Consider the following 23,339-nt stretch of genomic DNA (forward strand, 5'->3'; position numbering starts at 1 on the left):
TGTCAAATCAAATCCTTTCTTTAATAACACTATCAACCAAAAGAAGAAAGAAAATAAGAGTTTATTGTAGTGCAGACTTTTTTTTACCCCAGACACACTCCTTTCAAGTCTTGTTTTCTTTAAGATGCAAAAAAAGGCTCTCCCTTTAGAGATCTGATCAGCCCAACCATGACTAAGGCAAGGCTTTTTCCACATATATAAAATCAGAGGAGCATTAGCCAAAAGGTATTCTAATAATAAAAACACTTTTTTACTGCACAAATAGAGCAGAGGAATGTTAAGCCTTCTACTGCAGAAATGTGCAAGACCTGCTAAAACCCAAAGGATTTTCAAAATGAGATTTGAGCATCATTGTTACCAACGAGCAAAGAGAGCCGCAGGTGTGACACTCAGTCACCTCTGGTTAGCTATTCTGGACTTCTTGAAGCCCATTTCAGCTGTGCATTTCTGCTCTCGTGATTCCAACAGAGGCTGCTCCCTCCCAGTGGGCAGGCTCAAAAGATGGAAATTGCAAAAAGGAACAAAGCAGGGAACTTTCACAGCACAAAGAAACAGATACCATATGTGGAGCAGCTTCTGAGAGAAATTAGGACTCTCACTAACAGAACCAAATTGCTTCCTCTCCCCATACTTTAATATACCTTCCAAGAAAAAGGAGCATTACATTATAGGGCTTTTACATAGAAACAGGAGAAAAGCAGTGAGTTTGTGAACAGTCTGTGGCTGACCTGTCAAGCTGCACTGAAAAAGGGGCGTCCTCCTGCTAAATTCTCTCATTAAAGTGCCCAAACACAAATCAATCCCTTCTCGCCAGTTCTCATTTATTGCTATAAAGCAAAGAACCCATATTCTTTGGGCCAGATCAGCATTTTCCCAGCTCATGATGAAGCAAACACTCTGCAAGGGAATGAGAAACAGCACCCTAGTGAGAGTCCCCATCCCGCATCCCTGATTCATTATCAGACATCTTCAGGAAGCTGGGGCTTCTCTTCAGCAACAACAGCTTGAATAAGGAATCCCTTCTGCTCTATTCTTTCCAGCCTAGGAACTGCAAGGTTCATAATCATAAATATTCACCTTTTCTTGCACTTCCTAACCAATATTCACTTCAACACCAACGCAGAGCTATCAGGAACCTAATTATGCCTCTCTGGCTTAAAAATCATACCATGATTTTAGCTAACTCTTTAACTAGCCAGCTGCTACTCTTTTCTCTGGCGTTGTCTTCACAGTCCAGAGAGCTTCTCCAAAGAGCTTGTTGACACATACAGCAGAGGGATTTCAGTTAAAAGATATAGAGAGTCCATGAAAACAGAGAAGCAATCTGTACTTTAAGTCTGTCACGTTGTCCACCAGCCTGGACTATGCTAATCACATCTCACAATGTGCTGTAAGAGCTGCCACTGCCAGACTGCATTTAATCACCATTCTTGCAGCAGCAGCGATCAGAGTTAATCTTTTTCCCTTTAATAACAGCCATTACATCATTGTCCAGCATGGAAACTACAAAGTGGGAAGGTCAAAAAGTTCTTAATTAGAAGGATTTTTACTGCTGTGGTAGTTCCGTTCTAGCCTCAATAAGAGAGATCTGCAGTACAGGCAGCAAGAGCTGGAAGGCATCTTGGATATATGAAGCACTGTTTGAAGCCTATAAAAACAAAAATCAAAATACACACATGAACAATTACACTACCAATCAGCTTTACTAGCCACATACTCATTTCAAACTGCATTGATTAAAGCACATAAACATAAGCCTAGTTGTTGTTGGATTTTTAAGGCTTCATTCTAGGAATCAATTTAACATTAACTTTTTGAAGGGCTTTATGCCACTAGGGAAAAAACAACTGGCTTATAAACCACCGAACAAGATTAGGTGCCATCCAAATGCAGGATACTGTTTTCAATAATAGATAAGAATTTATTTCAAAGTGAAGCATAAGCATGCTGTGGCAGGAAGGAAGAACACACCAACAGGAAACACCTGCTTCCTACCACACCTCAGAAGTTTACAAGCATTAAGAACCAACTTAACAGCTGGGAAATGTTGGGACTCTTGCATGCTAATTTAGGAGCTTGTCTAAGGTTTGACTTTGGGCATTTAAATTCTAGAAATCCAGACGGCTGAATTTAATATGTGCCTTCTGACCCATCATACTGTCATCTGAGACCACATAAGGCTCACTCTTCACTAAGTAACTCATCTGTTGTGCAAATCTACAGACATTTATTAACACTTTCAAGTTATTAGATAGTGTCCTGGTTTCAGCTGGGATAGAGCTAATTTTTTTTTGCTTAGTAGCTGGTACAGAGCTGTGTTTTGGATTTAGGATGCGAATAATGTTGATAACACACTGATGTTTTAGTTGTGCTAAGTAGTGCTTACATTAGTCAAGGGCTTTTCAGCTTCTCATACTGACCTGCCAGTGAGGAGGCTGGGGCTGCACAAGAAGCTGGGAGAGGGCACAGCCAGGACAGCCAACCCAAGCTGGCCAGAGGGATATTTCATACCATACAATGTCACACTGAACAAAACCCAGGGGAGCTGGCCAGGGGGTACGCGGCCACTGCTTGGTATCTGGCTGGGCATCAGTCTGCAGGTGGTGAGCAACTGCATTGTGCATCACTTGTTTTGTATATTCTTTTATCATTATTATTGTCTTCCCTTCCTTTTCTGTCCTGTTAAATTGTTTTTATCTGAACGCATGAGTTTTACCTTTTTTCCCTATTCTCTCCCCCATCCCAGTGCAGGGGGAGTGAGTGAATGGCTGTGTGGTGTTTAGCTGCCTGCCAGGTTAGACCACAACAGGTAGGTAAGCAGAATTTTAGACCATGGGTTATAGAATGTGGCATGCATAAGGATAGAGAAGTGGAAAAAAACAGCATATGTATTTTTAAGTATTAGCTTAAAGCTTTAACTTTAGCATAACTGACCTCCAAAAACACTCCAGTGATTAAAGGATTAAGCACATCTGCTTTCTCATTGACCTGCAGAGATCAGACATATATTATCCTGATTGAAAATGTGATCACATTTCTTCAGCAAGATAAAGCTAAATCCTCAGTAAGTTTAAATTAACCATTGCTCCCTTGACTATAGGAAAGCTAAGTCACAAGCTGCAGAGGACCTGGCCCGTAGCATGCAAATAAGAACAAAGTAACCCACATATGCCCAACACAAGTCATACAAGAATACACACATTACATCTTCAAATGAACTGTGGACAAGTGAAGAATTTAGACATAATAATATTATCTTCAACAACACCTTAGTGCTTTGGAAAAATCCACAACAGGGTCACAAACCTGGTTTTCTTTTGACTCCTTAGTACTGTCAGCACCAATGCCCACCGCCACTCTGTGCCAGGCTGAACGCAGCAGGAGGCATTCAAAAGCTCAGCGTACGTTCAGCTGCCACAGTTTGGGGAATGCTGACCTAGAAGATCAACTTGCAGGGCAAAGAACTGCATATATAAATGTGCAAACACAAAAAGTCCTTCGTGGTGAAGATCCCAAGGCTGTAATCAACTAACCACACCTCATTCCCAAGAACTATGGTGTCATTCTTACCCCTGCCGTCGTTAAGCACGTAGTAAACTCTTTAGAGAAAGTTGACAGTTCTTTACACAGCACAATTGTCATTCTGTGGAAGAGTGGGAAAACCACAGAGTAAATACAGTCTATAAGAAAAACTTTCTTTCAGCTTTCCTCTAACACCCAAATACCTTGTCTCCATGCATATAAAGCTAAATTAAATAAAAATCAATATAGAGCATATGAACATCCAGAAGTTCCCCAAATTCAGGGAGGGGAAAGATGGAAAAATAAATCATTAAAGCTGAAGATCTGAAACAGCATTCAGAGGACAGACACATCCATTCAGGAAGGAACAGTACTAACTTGCCTGTTTTTTTTATTGACAAGCATTATTTTCTGAATTAGAAAGTGCTGCACATTTTGTACACTTGCCAAGTATCTCCCGATATAAAAGAAAAATCTCGTGTTCGGCATTATTGGTAAGACAAATCTACTAATTAGTTCAGTAATCTTACAATCTCATGTACCTATAATACTAAATGATTAACAAAGAGGTAATTAAGAATCACTTTTATACAACTGCTTTGTCATATTTTAAATATCTATCTACTAACTAGCACAAGCTTAGGGCAAACATTCTTCTTGGCTATATAAAAGCTTTCAAGTAGGGTTTCCTTTTTCTTATCAAGAAATGTCTTTAAGCTGGAAAAGGAGACAGCTGAATTCTGCTGGAAGATAGTGGTGCCACCCACTCCAACTCTGAACACATGCAGAATTCAAGAGCCCTGCACCCCATGGATTTGCAAAGAATTATTAGACAGTTTAATCAGTATTTAAGTAATTATATTCTACACATTTACTAAGAGATGAACTTACTGTGAAAGGGACTTGGCTCTGTCTGTGGCCATCACCTCTTGTTTCTGACCATGTAGAAACAGAGCTGCAGTTTTGTGAAACATTTCAATGGAGCATGCTGTCAGTTCAGCCAGACTTCTTATGGCAACCGCATGAATATCCTGCAAGAGTTAAAAAGACTCCCCATACCATGCAAAAACTAGCAGCTTCTATTATTTAGAACAAGTGAATCACAGAATGTACTATCACTACACTGCTCTTTCAGGCCTCAGAATCTGCACAGAAAGAGAAATCCAGAAACTCTGGGAATCTCAACTGTAACATAGCAGCCAGATAAACACTCTGCATCAGATATTCTCTTCCTCCATTACTCAGTTACCTCTACTGATTTTTTAGCATCATGGTCACCATCTCTGGATTCTACTTCCTGGTTTTCTTCACTCTCTTCTTCTTCTTTAGGAAGACTACTGTTGAATCGTGCTATCCATTCATGAGCAGATGTCCTCACCTGTATGAAGATGTGCCATAGTATGTAATGACTGGAATGAAGTGCCCCTGCACATCACAAAACATGGAGCATTGGACTTCTCGAGAGGAAGGAAACGGCTACAACTGCCGAGCTAGTGAGAAGAACCAGGACAAATGATCCTAGTGCCTTCAGGACTTTGTAGAGGGTTGGCCGCACTGATGTACTTGAGGGCTCTCTAGCACCGGGTACTGGAGTTTACCAGCTAGACCATGACTAACAGAGGTGCTTTAAAAACACGTCTGCAGAATGCTGCTGCCACTTGGTGGATCTGAAAGGAAGTGAAATGAAGGCAAGAGAGGCAACTCTACCTCATACCAAGTTCTGAACGTAGTCAAACCAGCTGCTTCGTACCAGGAGTAGGGCTTCAAGTCATGACTGTAGGCTGATTTCGCTGTGGTGGCTGAAGGCTTACTGCTCCCAGTTATCTTTGCCACCACTTATAACTGCCCAGTGACAGGGTAAAGACACACTGGTGTCTACTGTTTCAGAGCCAACGACATTGCAGAACATGATTTTGCCCCATTAAGTCAAAGGGAAAGGCCTATCTCTTTTGCCTACCATTGTCAAAGGATCTAAAACATGGCTTGTTTTTATGCGTTTGATATTTTCACAAGCAAACCAGGACTGAGAAACAGCTCCTCCGAGGAACCTCACCAGCTTTTTTTAGAAGATGGGAAATAACTCACCGTGATCAGTTTATCTGGCTTTGAGGAGATACGCAATTCTGAAAATAACTCTGTTACTTCCTTTGTGAACTCCTCATCACCTAAAAGAAAGGAAAGGTTAAAGAATCCACACAAAAGACAGATACAGGAATAAGCAGCACTTCAATGCACAACTAGTTCTGTATAAGTCTGTCAACTGTTTCCTTTATTTCTCTTTGATTTATCACCTCAGGCAAGAATGCATCAAACCTGGTGTTTTTAAATACAATTCATAAGATAAGTTCTGAAAAGGTGGAGACACCAGTGCCAGAAGGTTAACTTTTGCTTTCTCATGTCTCGTTTTGTAGCTAAGGTAATTAAATTTTTTTTTCCAGGCAGCATTTTATAATGTACTAACTTGCGTATCACCTTGGAGAGTCTGAAATATCATGTTAACCCCATGCTTCTCCTATTATATACAGCAGGGCAGATGTTAACAGTGGGGGAAAGGCTGTGAGATCCATCACGTGCAAGTACAAAAGATACATTAAATGTTAAATGACAGCAAGTGCAGGTGTGTAACCCCTCCCTGATGAGTCATTTAGGTAAAAGCAGTGCAAGAGATTTACATTTCAATCTGCATAATCCTCAAGAATCAGACGGCTCTTGCGTATGGAGGCACCTCTGAGTCTTTTGGTCTGTGTGGCTAACTCTCATTTAAAAAAATAAATAAAAAGGCCTTTTGCTTTCCCACAGGTTGGACACCTCTATTCACAGTTCTCCCCTCATGTCAGGGAAACCCAGCATCAATTTGAATTTCTATCTTGGCTCAAGGTCAGTTGCATGAGCTGCCCAGGAGTCAAGCAACTCTAATCCTGCTCTGGCAAGAAATCGTTCCTGCTACAGAATTAATGCACAGCAACTTTCCAGAGATAAATGGTATTGCTACCTGTCACGCTCCTTGCCACAGACAGCCTTAGGATTAAGCATCCAGCTAAAGAATAACTTGACTTTGGCATCATGCCCATTGCTAGCGATCAGGGCTGGTTGGTTCTACATTGAGAATTTAATTGAGAACCAGTTTCTCCTCCCAGAAAACTGGGGCTCTCTTACCCTTCTTTTCTTCCTCCTCTTCTTCAAAGAATTCAGGTAAAGAAAATGCTTCTTTGAGTTGTTCCACTTCCTCCTTCAGTGTGTCCAACTCTTCTCCAGAGAGGGCATTTAGAACCGATTTCACCTAGTTGGGGGCAGCACAGCGAAAGAGAGAATCATATAATCCAACAAGAAAAAGAAAACAGGATGGAAGATGCAGCACTGGTTTACATTGTATGTAAAAACATCACAGACATGTTAATGAGAAAGTGGTATTTTCCTACAGGAAGGAGAAAAGGGAAAAAGACCTATTTGTGAAGCCCTGTTAGGTAATAATGGATTCTTAAGGAGTTACTCAAATTTCTTTTAATTAAAAAAAGTGAATGACTTCCAAAATGGCACGCTGATCTGCCCTCCTCCCCGCCCCAAGACAAGAGAGGACACTCTCTGCTGTGCTTGCACTACTCTCCTCTTCTCCAGACCAAGGCAGCAGGTGGGTATGAGGAGAGAGTAACTTGTGAAAAGTTGTTGAAGACATGCAGGAGCTGAGGCTAGCTGGGTAAAGAGAGAGTGGCTCTAGGAGCCAAGGACAGGACATAATGCTCCCAAGGTAAACATCAGACCGTAACACGGGTCAAAGTGAAGTTGTGTTATCACTTTATAGCAAGTTCTGAGCACTTGGTTTTACATGTATATACATATATTTCGAATAATTTTTTCCCTGCTCAGCTGAACTCAAAACAGAAGGCAAATTGCTCAAGGCCATTACCTTTGATTCACTCTCTCTGGAAAGCATCTCTAAGGCCTCCAGATGCGAAAGACCCTGAAACTCATCAAACAGTAACCCATAATGGGCTTTCTTCTCCGTAGCCATGGCAACCTCAGTAGCTGTCTGCTGCTCTTCTTTCTCCTTTGCCTCTCGTAAGACCTGAAAAAGAAAAGCAGAGTACTCGGGTCAGTGCCAGCAGATACAGAATATGGGAAGAGAAGGCTTTTGGCTCAATAGTAAAAATGGTTGCTTAATGACAGGACCAGAAAAGCAGGAAGAAGAAATGAGAGAAACCAATGAGGAGCTGACACGGAACCACCATACCTGAGATAATGTAGAGTTTCTGTTCATTAGGCCCTTTGTTTTTTTGAATCCAGGGTCTCCCTCAGCTATTACATCCATTGTCTTTTTCCCAATGAATTCCAAGGCATCCAGACCACCACTAAGAACACTTTTTCCCTAGGAATCAGATTTTGGAAATTGAATTGGGGGATTTATATCAGCAATGTTACACCAGACACTCAAATAAAAGCCAAGTTGGTCCTTGTCACCCTAAAATTCAACCCTGATCACCACAAAGAAAGCAGAAGGACATGGAAAGAGCCACAACACACTATCATCCAAGATTTTAATACAGCACTCAGACAGCTGCAGCAATCCGATGGGAAATACATTTTTATTTTGTGAACAAGCTGGTTCTCAGCACATTAAAGTATTTAGTTCTCATCCTTCCAATCAGAAAACACTAGACCTGTGGGTTTGAACTCTTTTTCAATCCTCAAAAGCAGAAGCTTTCCATCTGTGGCTCTTTCAGATTTGTGAGCAAATTGACAAGACAGCAGATCACAAAAGCACAGTTTCTAAGGGTAATGGGTTCCTTTGAAGTTCATTTCTCACAGTCACAGGAGCAAGCTGATTTCCAAGCAATTTGGGCTAGTTTCACAGAAGTTTTTGAAGAGGAGAATGGATTTAATCTCTAGACAGTTCTGTGGAAATCAGTGGAAATATTCCAGGAATGAGTCTGACCCTGCATTTACCTGAATACTCTAAAGGAAGGGAGCAGAGAGAACAGAGTACAGAGGTGACGTGCACGGGAACACACGCACCACAGTTCACCATTAGCTCTTTTTGTTAGGTATCAACATTTAAAACAGAATACAAAAATTCAAGACAACTTAAAAAATAAACGCCAGTTAGAAGCAAAGCACAGGACAAATGCTGTCTGAAGGTTGAAACAGTTTCTCACCATTCATTCCACAAAAGTAAAAATTAAAAGTTTCCTCTTATGATGTTTCAGATGAAAGGCAAAAACCCCAATGGTCTCTTAAACACATTTTCTCCTGCATTCCCAACTCACTCACTGTGCTTTGGACAGCAGTAGAGATGGTTGATAAAACTCCAAGAGCCCCAGCAATAGGAAAGGAATGGCCATCATCAACTGCATCTGTGCCGCTAGCACCAGGATTCTCGCTTCCTGCATTAGAAGGCAGAAAATTAACTTCCTCACTCCCAAAAAAAGATCCTGTCAGCTGCAGAGTGGAGAAAATCAACAAACACCAAGTGTCAGCCAGGAGCAGGGCTAGAATTGGGATTATTTTCCTACCTACTTTTCAGAGCTAACAGAAGTAAGCAACAGAGTATTATTTTAGCACAGAGGTATCTACCTCAGTATGCAAGATGCAGAGCAAGGTGATGTTATTTTGGGGCTGATTATGTTATGAGAAACATTTCAGTGTTGTTCTTATGCAGTAAAAACTGACCTCTTGTAGCATCTCTAGTTTCTGAAGAGATTTCACTAGGACTGGGGATCCCAAGGGTTGTTTCTGCTTTTTCTATGACATTTGAAATACCTTGACCTAGAGAAGACAGCAGTATTACTGTAACCATGAGATACAACGGAAATCAGAACAGAAACAGAATTAGGGCTGCACATGGTTTTTATTATTATGGATTCATCCTGTCAAGACAGTTTACCCAGCACTAAAATCTACTATTATCCAGATTGTTTACCAAGGTAATGAACTCAGGTTTTATCTTAGCTTTTAAATCAAGTTGTAAATACTGACTCAACACCACTTCATAACACCAGGCAAAAATTTTGCAAACACCTAAAAAACTTGAAAGTAATTTTTGCTGGGCATGTTTCCTTAATCTCACTATAACTTTTAGTACAAGTTTTCCCCATTACGTGGACAATTCTCTTGATATCTTTCCAATAATTGCTGCTATAACAGAAATCCCCTTCTCTAGAAACAACCTCAGAAGCACCACCTTGAGACATGAAGCACAGTTAAAATATTTATCAAATACCAGAAAGAGCCTTACCTACAGTGGCTACAGTAGCAGATGCAGTTGACAGAAGAGATTTCCCCCAGCTTCCCCAGTACCCCCATCCTGTCTGAACAGCAGCAGGAGAACCTGAGACCTTCAATGAAGAAAAGGAGAAGAGAGTGATTCAGGTGTTATGGTGAGGCGAGGAACACAAGCAGTCTGTGATGTGTAACTTTGGTGCAGCTTTTTCTTTTCAGATAAACAGAAATGTGAATTTTCAGAAAAGGAGTGGGGCTTACGCTCAGAATTCTTCTATGCTCAAAGCCATGAAACATTAAGTCACGTTATTCAGAGCCAGTGCAGGAAACAGACCTTGAGGGTTTCAGCTGCAGGCTCTTCCATGGCAACAGGCTGGCTTGGGGGTTTGGGGTCAGGTCTTTTCCGAGTCATAGGCACAGGCTCAGGCTCTTGCTCTCTCTCTTCATTGCTCAAGGAGCAGCCAAGCTCCTCTGCCTTCTGTTCATCTTTGTAGGAGGTATCCTCTTCCAGATTTTCACCGCTGTCTTTCTCCGACATGACTACGAACATCCATAGAAATCAAAGCGGATAAAATAATTACTCCCTTCTATGCATTGACGTTAGTTCAAAAGCATCACATTTGTATTATAAATAATTAAACACAACTAAGACAGAAAACCCTTCATGTTGCCATGTACTGGAACAAACAGATTATGTTTTTAAGCAAGCGTGTGCATCAAGTTACGCCTGACTAGAGAAAATGTCACACTTGGAAGTTTAAAGTCCCACAGAAACACGTGGCTTTATCTAACTGACACACCCTCTCCTCAGGAAAGAAACAGATTGCTAACTCTGAAAAGGAAATAAAAGGTATAAAAGGTCCTTAGATAATTAGATCCATGACTTGCTTCACAAAAAAAAACCAAAACAAAATTGCTTGGGATGGCTGCTTTGAAGGGTGTCAGACACGAATGGGGATAGTTGTCAGAAAATCAGGCAGGTAGGGACACAGCAACTGGTTTGCTTCTGTATTTTGGGCTGAGCTTTGCCAGGGCATTAACACCACCCAGAATCTGAAATACGCTCCAGCAACCGGCCCCGACATTGCACAAGGGGGATGACGGTGCCCACGAGCAGGGCTGCCACGCTGCAGCCCGCTCACGGGGGCAGGGGTTTCTCTCTCCTGGCTTCGCTGGCAGCACTTCGGCAGCTCTGGGGCAGTAACCTGAAGGCAGCAGCAGGCAGGGCCAGGCCGAGGACCCCAGAGCCCCCCGGCACTACCGCCAGCATGAAGCTGCATCCCTGGAGAGGCAACCACTGGTGCAGTCAGGGCAGCTCCCCCCAGCCACGGGGTTTTGTGGCTTTAAGCGAAGCGGGAGGACAGACAGCACCGCGGAACGGGCAGCTCCGGGTGACGGGCTGGGGACCCCCACCCTGTTTCCCCATGACACCCTCAGCAGCTGGTGGGACCCTGTGCCAACCCCAGCACCTCAGGCCTGCCAGGGTCACCCCACCGGGCCGGTCCCCACCCGGGACACCCCCCTGCGCCTCTGCTTCCCTGGCAGACCCCCAGGATCCCATAGCCCCCCCCCGCCCCGGAACTCCTACCCCACAGGAGGCCCCCAAGTGCCCTAAAGACTCCCTCCCCTTGGGACATTCCGTCCCACAGCGGGCCCCTTCAAGTCCCCTGTGCCCCCAGCGCTCCGAAAGCGTCCCCCCCCGCCGCCTCAGTGCTGCTCCGGTACCGGTACCGCCGCCGCCTCACCCGCCGGGCCGGGCCGCCCCACCAGCTGCACGGTCCCCCGAGCCGGGCGGACAGTAACCATCGAGGCGTGGCGCAGAGCGGCACCGGTCGGCTGACCCCGGAAGTGCGGCCCAACCCGGAAGGGCGGGCGGAGAAGCACATCCGGGCGGCGGGGCCGGCGGCGACGGTAGCGGAGGTGGGCGCCGGGGCCGGGGCCGGGGCCGTTCTCTCTCCCTCTTCTCCTGGTGAGAGCGGCGTATCGCCCCCTCACCGCCTTACGGCGACGCCAAGCTTTCCTTGGCGGCGCGAGAGCCGGGGATAACGGTGCAGCGGGGCGCGGTTCCCTCCCCCCCCCGCCCATTCCGCTGCTGTGGGAGAATTTGGCAGCCCGGGTCTTACCTCGCTGTTTCGGCATGGAAGTACTGCCGGAGGAGGGGGCAAAGCGGTCTTATGGCGTGACGTCGGGCCGGCGTGGCCCGGGTTGCCTTGGCCGCAAGGTGGGGAGCATGGGTGTCGCGCCGCCTCGACGAGGCGGGTTTTTCCACGAGCGCCCGCGGGGGCCGGGTTACCGCTTTGTGCCCCATCACTTTTAGCTGACGGAGGGAAACCCACCCCCCGCTGCGGTGCGCAGCCGACCCCCGGGCCTCCCCGACGGGACGGGGCGGCTGCCAGGCGGCCGAGGGACCCCGCACCGCAAGGCGCGCCGTAGCGTCGGGTGTTGAGCGGCTCCCGTAATGCCTGCCCCCAGATCGCGCCGTCTGTTTTCACGAATTCCCAGCATTTAATGCCTTCAGGGCTCCGCCAAAGGCGGCTCCCAGATCTGAGGGAGGGTCACAGCAGCCTTGTTTCCGCAAGGCACCGCGCTGCGCGTGGGAAAGCGCGCCCTGTGCACGAGCCATCTGTTCAGATCTATTTAGCACGCATTATTACCAGTTAGCTCGCTGTAACTGCCAAAATATGTTTCCACATTGTGCGCCAGAAGTGGCGGCCCATTAGAGCGGTCTGTGGCCTGTCAGGTGTGTCTCGGTTTATTGTTTCGCTTTTCTCCAGGTACGGAATGATGTTATGAGCAGGGAATGTTAAGCCATATAACTTGCAACCTCTTGGGCCCCAATTTTGCAGTGCCTTATAAATGTGTGTCGTTTGAGTACTGTTAGTACTTCCAGTGACCTCAGTGGGACTACTTACAGTGCTCTAAGTTAAACACACATACATTATTTTTTTTCAGGATAAGAGCCAAAGATGACTCATACAAGTGAATGCATCAGGGATTTTTACCTTTCCACCGCTATTTGTTGTTACACCTTATGGCTTAATAAAGGTTAAATATGTTGAGCTCAACTTCAGGTTCAGTTGTAAAATAGACAGTTTCTATTCTACACTTTTCATCTTGCTTGGGCTTAATGCTTTCTTGAAGAATTGTAGTGTTGGTGCTGTTCACGCTTTATCCTTTTTGGATGCTTTATCAGCTCCAGCAGCTGTTTTGCATAAGTGTGATGGTTGGAGAATATGGATTTCGCAAATCATTTTATTTTTCCTAGCATTCGGCAGTGACAGGTCATTGTCTGCCAGCAATAATGGCTTTTCCAAAAGCAAAATGTGACAAACAATTTCTAATAAATCAGACCTGGAAGAGTTTAGTAGTAAAATTCAATGACCCATCACCAATGTTTTATACATTGTACAAGCTTAGTGCAGATATAGTGGAGAGCATACGCAATTACTGAAGATAATTATTCTTATGAGAGAAAACATTGCTGAGTATTTCTTGTGTTAAATAATTGACTGAGGTTGGTTCCTAAAGTCATTTTAGGAGGAGTGTCACAAACACTTGGAAATCTAACAATTTAAATTTAATAATTTATAATAACACAGACAAAGTACAGGAGGTACTGGAAATATTCTCTAATATATCTAAAGCATTATTAGTTGGGAGGTCACTGTTTTGGAAGACTGGAAGTTATTCTGTGTATTTGATCCAGTAACGAAGAGGAGAGTTGCTTTTGCTGCAGAGCTGGCCTATCTTGTAACTGCATCAAATGCTGTGAAGTCAAGTCGGGATGCAGGCAAAAGCCATTAAGTGCGGTGGCATTTTTAACGGAAGGCAGCTGGGCTCTGGAGTAGTATATGTTGAAGATCTGTGACCACAGTGCCTCACTTGCTAGCGCAGCCTGTGACAGGCTCTCAAATGGCAAATCCGGCAATCCAAACATCAGTGGTCTACAAACTACTGACAATCCACAGCCTTCCTTTGAGGAATATGCACAAAGTGACCAAAATAAGCAGGACAGCTGTCAGCAGCCTTGTGAAGGCTCTGAAACACTGAAAATAATAGGGGTCTAAAAAAGGAAGGTTAAAACCACTCCTTCAAACAGAAGAATAGTTGCTGATCAGCAGCAACCTTAGTATTGGGTTTTTTTCCAGACTTGTGCAGTTCATGTGGCTGGGATGCTCTACTCCAGAGGCACTATGTCTTGGTAACACATTCCCTAAAGTGTAACTGGTGGAGAAAAAGAACAAAGGAGGTCTTGGTACTATTTTTAACCGTTTAGCTGTGGGAAAGTAGCTTCTTCAGCACAACGGTATAATTGAGTTCTTAGCGCTGGTCTCATCTTAAATGAACGGACAAGAGGCATGATAGAAAACAGAGTGGGGCCGATAAAAAAAGCAAGAGGGCAGATGAAGGGTTTGCTGTTTACAGAGAAACAAGTGGAGGGCCTGTTTTCCAGTTTCTCTTGCAGGATTCAGTGGGTCAGTTGGTTAGTCAAGCTTGAAGGGGAGTTGGACACAGCTGTTGTCTTTGCCTTCTTTGTTAAACTGGTTTTGGCAATAGCGGCAACAGAAGTGGGTCAGGCAACACATTTCTCATTCTTCAGATGTCAGGCCTGGAATCTTGTTTGACCTTCAACAAATCAACTGAAGAAAAGTCCTGGTCTGGGTAGTGTGTTATCTGCAAATTTTCCTGTTCTTGAATATGCTTAATTTTTCTCTGCTGAAAAGATGATTAGTACAAATCACCTGTATTTATTTATATTACGTTATTTTTCATAAGCGATAGGATTTCTGTCTGCTTTAGGTGGTGTTAACTAGTGATTCTGGAAGGATGAGAAGTGTATGCATTATTTATTAAGAAAATTTATTCCTTTGTATTGTGGTATTTATGAAATTCAACTGTACTAGCATTTGTTATTGGTAGAAGAAAAGATGATAAATTTGAAGTCACGCAGTCAATGGGATGAAGTGAGATATCCTTTAAGATAACATTTTGGCTTGGGGCTTCTGTACTTTGTAAATTGTTTTTTAGGCCTTTGGAGCAGTCTAGATGGAATCATAACTTCAGGGAATGCATATTTGATTAGAAAATTTCTTGAATCAGGCTTCCAGGAAAATTGATTACAGATTTTCTCTTATCGGTGTCACCTCATTTTGTTACAACTTGGTTTTAGTCTGGCTTTTTAAAAAAGGAAAATCCTGTGTGCAAAGAACATAAAATTAAAGGCTGTATCCTGGTGTCTTGAAATATCTTTTGTGAACAGTAATTTGAAGAGTGTGAATTCTGTCCCTAGGCAAAATGATTTTTCAAATTACTGTGACATATGGGGCAGCATTTGGGTAGAGAAGATGATAAACAAGATATGACCGCTGAGATGTAGCAGCATAAAGTAAAAGATTTTCAGCAGGAGCTTACTGTAAAACAAACAAGAGAAAAAAAGGCAGAGTTAGAAAGTGCAGCAGCAGCAGCAAGAGAGATTGCAAAAAAGGAAGTATGTTTAAACATCAGTGTCCTGACATTCAGAAGGGGACTTCTTCTCTGGGGCTGTAGATAACTGCCAAGAGAGTTTTTCCCAATGCAAGAAACTATAAGCTTATTTTGTAGTATTTAGACATCTAACACCAATTGTGCCTCTAAAATCAAGTAAGTAGGTGTATAAATGCAACATATCAGATGTGTGTGCGCTTTGGTTTTTCTCTAGATGCTAAATGAAAGGCTGGCTTTAGAAAACTAGGGCTTGAAAGCACGTTGGTAGTGGTGGGGTGAGAGGCAGAAATTATCCTCTTTCTTGCTTTCCTTCCTCTATTAAGAGAGCACTTTTTCTCGGTTAACAAATGCAGAATCCACTTTCTGACCCTAAAGACAGTTATGCATTTTGAGTAGTCTGAACAATTTTGTTCTTTTTTTTAAAACCTTTTTCCCCTAATGATTATTGCTCCTGAGATTATTTATTTGGATGGGAAGATGAACATCTAGAGGACTGAAGGTTATGCTAATGCCTTCTTACGCTCGTTTCATTACTGTGTTCTGAGCAGAGCTCTGATTTGGAACCTCTCAGCTGACAGTTTATATTATGCTAATTGAAATCTGTTTACTGGAAATGAAATTTGAATACGCTGTAAGCTTGCTATCATTAATAAACTTAATTCTTTTTTTTTTTCAGTTGGATCTCCAGTTTCCACTTCTAATATTGATGGTCTCAAAAGTGCATTTGGATCCAAGACGTTTTTTATCACTGAACAAATCAAGAGCCTCCTCTCCTATCTCAGAGCAATACAGACAGCTTAATATCATATGACCTCATTTCTCCAAATTAAATGAAAAAAGAATTTTCTCTAGCTTTCCATGAAGCTCAGCTATTGCCTGTTAATTTTGGCTGTTAATGCTGATCTGTCAATTGGATTTACACTGGAAAATGTAGCTTTTAACGGGACAGTTGGTTTTGGGTCTTTCAATACATCACTTCATGCAGTGTCTCAAGCTTTAGTGAGTTCTCCAGCACACCATGATATCATAGCCAAAGAGGGGACCAGTATTTTAATTGAATGTAAACTGAACAGCAGCCAGTATGACTATATTCTTTGGTATAACTCCAGAGGACACCTGCTTGAACAGAAAGATGAAGGTGAGCTTTCCTGCTGGTTTCTATCCTTTAGTATTCCCTTTTTATACAGTATCTGAAAAACCTCTGGGGCTTTATTATAATTTTCTCTTTCTGTCCTCCAATCTTTATGGCTGGGAGATAAGGGGAGAGCAAGACAAAGCCCTTTGCTCTCTGGTATGTGAATTATACCTGAGTTGTTCTGTCCTAGCTGATCCATCCAGCTGTGGTGCCCCACAGAGCCATTTAGTTCAGGAGGTATCGCAGTATTCAATCCAAAAGAAATGAATCTGCATCCTATCAGATACTAAGTGATGTTTTTATTTATTATTGCTCTTGTTTGTATTATATTTTTCCAAGCACATGAATTGAACACAATTCTCCACAACTTGTGACCTTTTCCAGCTGGCAACCAGTGTGTTAATTTTGTTACAGGATTTTGTAAAGCACGGGGTAACACTACATTTATTTTCTGGTTTAGGCACCAGTGAGACCGTGGAAACTAACACAATTCATAATGGCCAGCAATGAAATACATGCTACTTAACCCTTTGTACAGAGGGAGAATGTGTTTTCCTAGTCATTGGCTCTTATAGTTCTGTCCCTGTAGTTTTTAATTTTCAAAAACTAATGTCTTTTAGAGATGCATGTGGTTTTCTCTACTCTATTAGTATTAATGAAGGTCATCAAGCTAATTGATAGGATCTTCTCGGAGGCCATCTTTCTGCCTTAAGTATTCAGTAACCTCTTTGTAGTTAGAAGGCCATCTGGATATTAGTTCAAAGCCGAGCAATTAGAAGGATGAGTTATGAAAACAGCTTTCCCCTTAAGTTATAAATGCATAGGAAATAGTGTATAAAGCTAGCTTCTTTTATTGATTTCTTTTCACATGGGTTTTGTATATCAGCACTGCATGCTCAGCAAAAAACTGTGTCTCAGGAAAATTCTGTGTCCTTTTGCCAGCGGAGCCATTTACTGACTCTGATGTTTTTCATGGGTCACTTGACTTTTGACTCTGAACATATGGAAAATTAGACTTTATAGAGGACAGGCGTTCAACATGGTGTTACAAAGTGAGTGAGAAGCAGTAGCTGAGAATTAGGTTCCCTGTCAGAAAGAGGTAGCAGTCCAAAAGCACACAAGAAACTGCAGATGAGAGAAAGCAGTAGAACCAGAGTAGCAATTGTGTGAAGCCATTTACCATTAAGATTGGTACCTGGTTTGTGGCTTTCGGTATCAAAAGCGTGAAAAGGAAATTTCCATCCTCGGTGTCCTGTTTGTATTATTATGCTAGAAATGGACTGCTTACCTCTGAGCTCTGTCTCGTGTTGACGGAGCAAACTGTGTGTGTCTAGTTTACCAAGTTATGTTTGTTTCATTAGCTCAGTTTGTTTCTTTTGACTCTCCAGGTGGACGGTGGAGGATTGCTGATAATTCCCTTAACATCACAAAGGTCAACTTTGCTGACCGGGGGCGGTACACGTGTGCAGCTGTTAATCGTAATGACACCTTGTACTACACAGTCACCCTGAGGGTTATCTTCACCTCAGGAGACATGAGTATCTACTACATGATTGTGTGCCTCGTTGCCTTTGCTATCACCCTCATTTTAAACATAACCCGTCTGTGCATGATGAGCAGTCACCTTCGCAAAACAGAGAAGGCTATCAATGAGTTCTTCAGGACGGAAGGGGCTGAGAAGCTTCAGAAGGCTTTTGAGATAGCCAAGCGTATCCCTATCATTACATCTGCCAAAACACTAGAGTTGGCCAAAGTCACTCAGTTTAAAACCATGGAGTTTGCTCGGTACATCGAAGAGCTTGCCAGAAGCATTCCCCTTCCACCGCTGATCCTTAACTGCAGGGCATTCATGGAGGAGATCTTTGAGGCTGTGCGAGTTGATCCGGATGAAGTTGGTGAGGAGGAGAAACAGACCCAAGCCTGCGGTACGCAAGCTGCAATATACCCCATCAACCCAGAGATGAAGCGCAGCGATTCGCCGGCCGGGGATTCAGACGATGGGTCCATGAATGAGCAAGGTCAAGAGATAGCAGTTCAGGTGTCCATTCACCCGCAGTCAGAAGTGCAAAGCATTGACACCGTTTCTCACGATAGCTGCCAGTTTGTGCCTTCTGAGGAAGGCACCTGCTGAGTCCAGAGGTACGCTGTTGTGGAAGAAGCACAGGTGACCCTAGGATACTGCGAGAAAGGGGTCTGCAAACAAGCTGCCTCAGTCCCATATGCACAAGCGTTTTCCAAATTGCAAGTGCCAGAACTGTTACTGAAATCTGTATTTTCTGTCAGTGTTGATCTAACAATTTCAAGCCTGCTAGAGAAGGCTGTTTGGAATATTGTGCAGCGGCTTTTCTCCTTAAAGCAAGCTTGCTATACTTAAAATATTTACAGAACAGGAATTCTTTGTCCTTGGCTCCTTGGTAGATTCTGATGCTCCTGATCTGTATCAGAAGCGGCCAAGCCGAGCAGTACAACTTGCAATAAGATCTTTTCCTTTGTGAACTCTTTTCTCCCTTCACGAAGTGAGCCGGAATTCCTTTGAGTCGGTGTTGTTGTCCTGATGAATTGAGTTGTGTGCTCTTTTTGAATTGCCTCTTGGTGCGTGTAGCCCATCAGAACCATGGTGAGCTTGAACAAATCTGTTTCATGTCATGTGCTTCTATGTTGCTATCAAAATGTACTGTACTTAGGAAAAGAGTAGTACCAGGATCTGCAGCTGGATTAAATGAATTGTAATTTCAAAGCAGCTTAGAGAACAACCAGGGGGTCTCAGTATTCCATGCATCCGCAGAAAACTTGTGTGTACTGTAGTGCATGGAGAGCGATTGTTGTTACAAAGCTTGTCGCTTAAACTTGGTGCTGATTGCCAAAGCGCCTTACCCTGGTTCTGTCTTACAGAATGGAGCAGTAACAGCACTGCCAGCACTGTCTGTCTTTTGACTTTGCTGATTTCACTCACTATAGAAAATCCAAAGTTTTATATTGTATTTGACATTGTTGTGAGAAGAGAATGACAGTAATCGCGTAGTGGCATAATTTGAAAACTAATTCATCTACAGATCAGGTGTCTCAGGCACTTCTTTCTGAACAACGTTACAATAAGAGGTGAAAAGTGGTGACACTCGCTTTGCTGTGGCTAGTGTTTTCAGAAAGCAGCGGAAGAGAGAGTGGTTAGCGGAGGGGCTGGCTGAGCTGTTTGCCAGCTGCTGATTACAGCAGTGCAGTAACTCGCTGAGCGTGCCCTGCCTCACCTGCTGAGGAGGGGTGGCAGACGGGAGAGGTGCAGGTGCTGATATACCTACACACATAAGTATTTCACCAAGGATCTCCCGCATGGCTTCCTCAGCTGTAGAGATCCAGCCTCGAGAAATCAGAGTGCAGACAAGAATCTAGTTTCTTCTTTCACTCTTTGGTGCTGATTTTTTTTCTCCTTAACGTTCATAAGTTGTATCACTTAAATAGCATTTTATATCCTGTTGAGATTTAGTAGATGTAAGGCTTGTAAGCACTCCACAAATTAATTTCTTACAACTACTGGAAGCATATTGCCATATAATTTTAACAACTTGGCAACAGGAGCACCATTTAATTTCCCACAACTCTTTTTCCTTTCCTTATTATTACAGAAGTGTCAGTTGAACAAGTGATTCTGGACGGCTGCTCAGGATTCTTAAGAGGATTTGACGTTACATTTACATGAGTAGAGATGGAAAACAAGCAGGCACAGTGGTAATAACAGGGTGGGGCTGTCTGTTGTAATGCATGCTCTAAACAAAGGGTCTGAACAAATGAAATTTATCGTATCATATTAGAGGATGGGAAACTGAAGCATTTATTGTCATTATAAACTACCTTCTGGGAGAAGCTCTGCAGTCAGCCACCAGGAAGTGCATCCTAGTTGGCTTTGGTGTGTCGGGCGAGAGCGGTGTTTGTCAGGAAGGAAGAAGATTGCTAGCCTTGGTTACAGTAGCATTCTCACTGGCTTGGTACCATTTCCAAGGCTGTAGCAAACATTACCTGCTTCAGGGGAATAAACCCTACAGTAGACACTTAAGATAGCTACTGCCCTCAACAGTAACTTCCATAGTTTGATGGCACTTTATGTCCAGGTGAAAAGTTTGTATAGTTTTGTGTAACCTGTCTGTTTTCTTTTGGAGTGATCAGTGTTAAAAGATACTCTTGTGAATAAACGCCTAGTTCTCTTGGAAGCCCTGCTGAGGTACTGCTGGCTTCACTTTTCTACTGCACCAGGCTCTGCAGGTTGGTTGCAGATGCCTGAGTGGAGATTGGGGGTTTGCACCATTCTGGATGTCCTAGTTGACAGAAGAGAAGGCCACAAGAGGGGATGATCGGTTTTATTCTCCTTTGTGCCCCAGGGCATTGGGATTGTATCCGCGCCTGCCTTTTTTCCCCATAAACAGCTGTCCTCACTTCTGTGAAACTGTTGCATTATATGCAGCAGTAACATCTTGGACATTTTGTCCCGAACTCCATATGCAATGCAGAGATGCAGCTACAAAAGCAAAGCTCCATTTAACTGCTTCCTAAGAAGCAGTTATGCAATGGTGATTGACAGATGTCTCATCAGAACTGGCAGCTTACAGGCAGCAGAATGACACTAGAGGTGTGTCAGATGGGTGTCAGGAGAGCAGTTTCTAGATTAATTCAATCTGTTCTTTGATTTTTATACCGTATTTACATAGCTCCGAGTTCTTACTAAGCACAGTTACTTGGTGTCTTTGTGTGTCCTGTTGCAGGTGAAGAGGAGAGAGTGATCATGCATAAAGGTCCTCAGGAATGCAGGTGCAGTGTCAATTGCTGGATAGTAAAGCTAAGAGTTTTGCTGAATTATTACAGTATTTTGTTCACTAAATTAATCTTATTCCTGGGAAAGAGGCTGTTTCGTAAGGATTTCAGTAAATCAGGAGCACTCATTAAGTGTGGGAACTGATCCTACTCCCACTGAATTCAATTAGAACACATTGACGCTGTGGTGTGTTTTACAAATGGTATTACGGGATTTTTAATGCATCTGAAAGCAAGGATGATGGTGATGTTATACTGTAAGCGTAACATCCAGAGAATGAAGCCTGACACTGGTTTCCAAACAACTTGTGAACTATTGTTGTTATCCTGAGTAGCTGAGCACTTAAATTTGTTTGATGAACATTAACATTGAAAGATAATATAAGCATCAGTGTTTCTCTCTTAATTTTTTGTAGGACAAGGAGAGTCTGCAGTGGTTTCCTTGCTTTAAACTAAATTCTTTGACAATCACAAGGATATTTTTCTCTTTGTGACTTATTTTTATTTTAAGTAATATTAAATCTACTTGTTATCGAAGAGTACCTAAAACTGACTTTGTAGTGGTTATTTGTATTCCCTGGATTGTAACGTAACTGTTTAATGTAACCACATAGGATTTCATACTTTCATAAAATGAATTGATAGATTTGCAAAATAAATTAAAAACAAAAGCCTCGTTTTGTTACAGTTTTTTATCAGTAAGGGGTGATGAGTAGCTGTCACGGCTAAATGGCCATTGTATTCGACTAAGGAGAATGTTGTTAGCCAGCCAGGCAAAGGTGGCTGGGGTATTCAGTCATCTGATAGACCGTTCCCACTGTGACATCTTTGGGTCTGTCATTTTTTTATGTCTCAAAGTCCCCAGCAGCATCTGTAATAATTGTTACCAGCTGCATAAACAAATGATTACAGACCTGAAATGGTTTCAGGAAGACCCCTGGATTCTTGATTTCACCTTTGCAAGGGCAATTGTGAAGTGCAGTGACCTTCAGCCACAAACCTGTATTTCCTGTTCTTACCTATTTCACAGGATTGTACTATTTTGTGCTGTAATCACCTCTTTTATTTTTTTTTTTTTAATCCTCCCCAAAACCCGGTATATTTGGACACAGCTGAGCTCCTAAAAGGCGACACAGCAAAAATGTGAAGTATCACGCCTTTAAGTGACCAAGTCTGTGTCGCTGTTTTTCCAGTGAGTTGCTGAGATGGCATAAAGCATTTTCCACTCCTGTGCCGAGGGAAGGATGTGGGCTGCTCTCAGTCTGCATCCCTAGAGCCGGAGGACATGTAGGTCTGATGTTACCCTTGCTCTTTGCCAGCCAACAGTTTATTAAATTACACGGAGAGGGAATGACATCCCCTGGAGTGCTGTGCTGAGTATACTGGGAGTGGGAAGGAGGGGGCCATCCTACCTCATTTTGGTGGCCAGGCTTGGGTTCCCGATCCCTTTGCAATCAATTCAGAGTATTAAACTGCCAGAGGATGATCCCAAGCCCCTGAGCGAGGCGCTTACCTATCACCACTGGTTACACCGGGAAGCCCTATTCCCACGTGAGCGTCTGATGTTCCATGGTAATGGGTATCTTCTGTATGGACATGTCAGGCAGCTCTGGGTGCCAGCCCGGAGCACAGGATGAAAGTGCCCCTAGTTAAGTTTAAACCGCAATCCCACCCCACCCCAAACACGAAAAATCCAGCCCACTGAGAAACCCTCTGTAACATAGTGGGGTTGTGCAGGTGTGACTGAGAGCAGACTTCACCCACGTTGTTTTTAAAGGACACTGTCTGGTTGCCAGTCCCTGCACAAGGCAGATAATAGAACTAAAGCTGAATCTTGGGCATTTTCCAATGAGAATCAGCTGCTTAAAGAAAGAATTATTAGACCCATACTCCACAGGCTAGGTCAGTGTTCAGTCAGCATCTGCTTTCTATCTCTGTATTACAAGATATGCATGAATGATAACAGTTCTGTTTCTTAAGGCTCCTGTAACCTGACTCTTCATGGTCCTACTCACAGTGAACAAACTCCTTTGCATGAACTTAAAGCACTTTTCCATTTGGATAACAACAGATCATTGAAACGGGAGCTGCACTAAGGGTGACTGTACTTTAATTTTATGTATGCTCCTTAAAAAATACAGTTTTTTATAATGTTGCAGCACTCTGGTCTTGTGAGTCAAGTCTC

General features: G+C 43.1%; 2 protein-coding genes across 4 annotated transcripts; one reads left to right on the forward strand and one right to left on the reverse strand.

Moving 5' to 3' along the window:
• Positions 1-45: 45 nt before the first annotated feature.
• On the reverse strand, positions 46-11,596 carry FAM114A2 (family with sequence similarity 114 member A2). Of its 3 annotated transcripts, none has more exons than XM_064458516.1 (14): positions 11,481-11,596; positions 10,070-10,275; positions 9,752-9,851; positions 9,187-9,282; positions 8,788-8,900; positions 7,751-7,885; positions 7,427-7,585; positions 6,679-6,802; positions 5,608-5,687; positions 4,772-4,900; positions 4,414-4,553; positions 3,571-3,643; positions 2,935-2,988; positions 46-1,648 (listed from the first exon to the last, which is right to left on the reverse strand). In XM_064458516.1, the coding sequence occupies exons 1-14, from the start codon at positions 11,539-11,541 to the stop codon at positions 1,547-1,549; spliced, it is 1,572 nt and encodes a 523-aa protein (XP_064314586.1). In that variant the 5' UTR covers positions 11,542-11,596; the 3' UTR covers positions 46-1,546. The 3 variants fall into 3 exon arrangements, with proteins under 3 accessions (XP_064314586.1, XP_064314587.1, XP_064314588.1); XM_064458517.1 differs by lacking the exon at positions 11,481-11,596 and adding an exon at positions 11,461-11,480; XM_064458518.1 differs by lacking the exon at positions 11,481-11,596 and adding an exon at positions 11,245-11,264.
• Positions 11,597-15,867: 4,271 nt separating this feature from the next.
• Positions 15,868-21,825, forward strand: MFAP3 (microfibril associated protein 3). The gene is made up of 2 exons (XM_009503284.2): positions 15,868-16,357; positions 17,743-21,825. The coding sequence occupies exons 1-2, from the start codon at positions 16,078-16,080 to the stop codon at positions 18,483-18,485; spliced, it is 1,023 nt and encodes a 340-aa protein (XP_009501579.1). The 5' UTR covers positions 15,868-16,077; the 3' UTR covers positions 18,486-21,825.
• The last annotated feature ends 1,514 nt before the right edge of the window (positions 21,826-23,339 follow it).

The sequence above is a fragment of the Phalacrocorax carbo genome, chromosome 8 (assembly GCF_963921805.1).
Source record: "Phalacrocorax carbo chromosome 8, bPhaCar2.1, whole genome shotgun sequence".
In the NCBI taxonomy this organism is placed as follows: Eukaryota; Metazoa; Chordata; class Aves; order Suliformes; family Phalacrocoracidae; genus Phalacrocorax; species Phalacrocorax carbo.

Bases quoted from the DNA above. Each gene is read 5' to 3' on its own strand.
- FAM114A2 (XM_064458516.1), bottom strand. From the start codon at position 11,541: ATGGTTACTGTCCGCCCGGCTCGGGGGACCGTGCAGCTGGTGGGGCGG. The intron at 9,283-9,751 runs GTAAGGCTCTTT...TGTCTTCTCTAG, and splicing joins TGCTACTGTAGCCACTGTAG to GTCAAGGTATTTCAAATGTC. The intron at 8,901-9,186 runs GTCAGTTTTTAC...CTTCTAATGCAG, and splicing joins AACTAGAGATGCTACAAGAG to GAAGCGAGAATCCTGGTGCT.
- MFAP3 (XM_009503284.2), top strand. From the start codon at position 16,078: ATGAAGCTCAGCTATTGCCTGTTAATTTTGGCTGTTAATGCTGATCTG. The intron at 16,358-17,742 runs GTGAGCTTTCCT...TTGACTCTCCAG, and splicing joins GCTTGAACAGAAAGATGAAG to GTGGACGGTGGAGGATTGCT.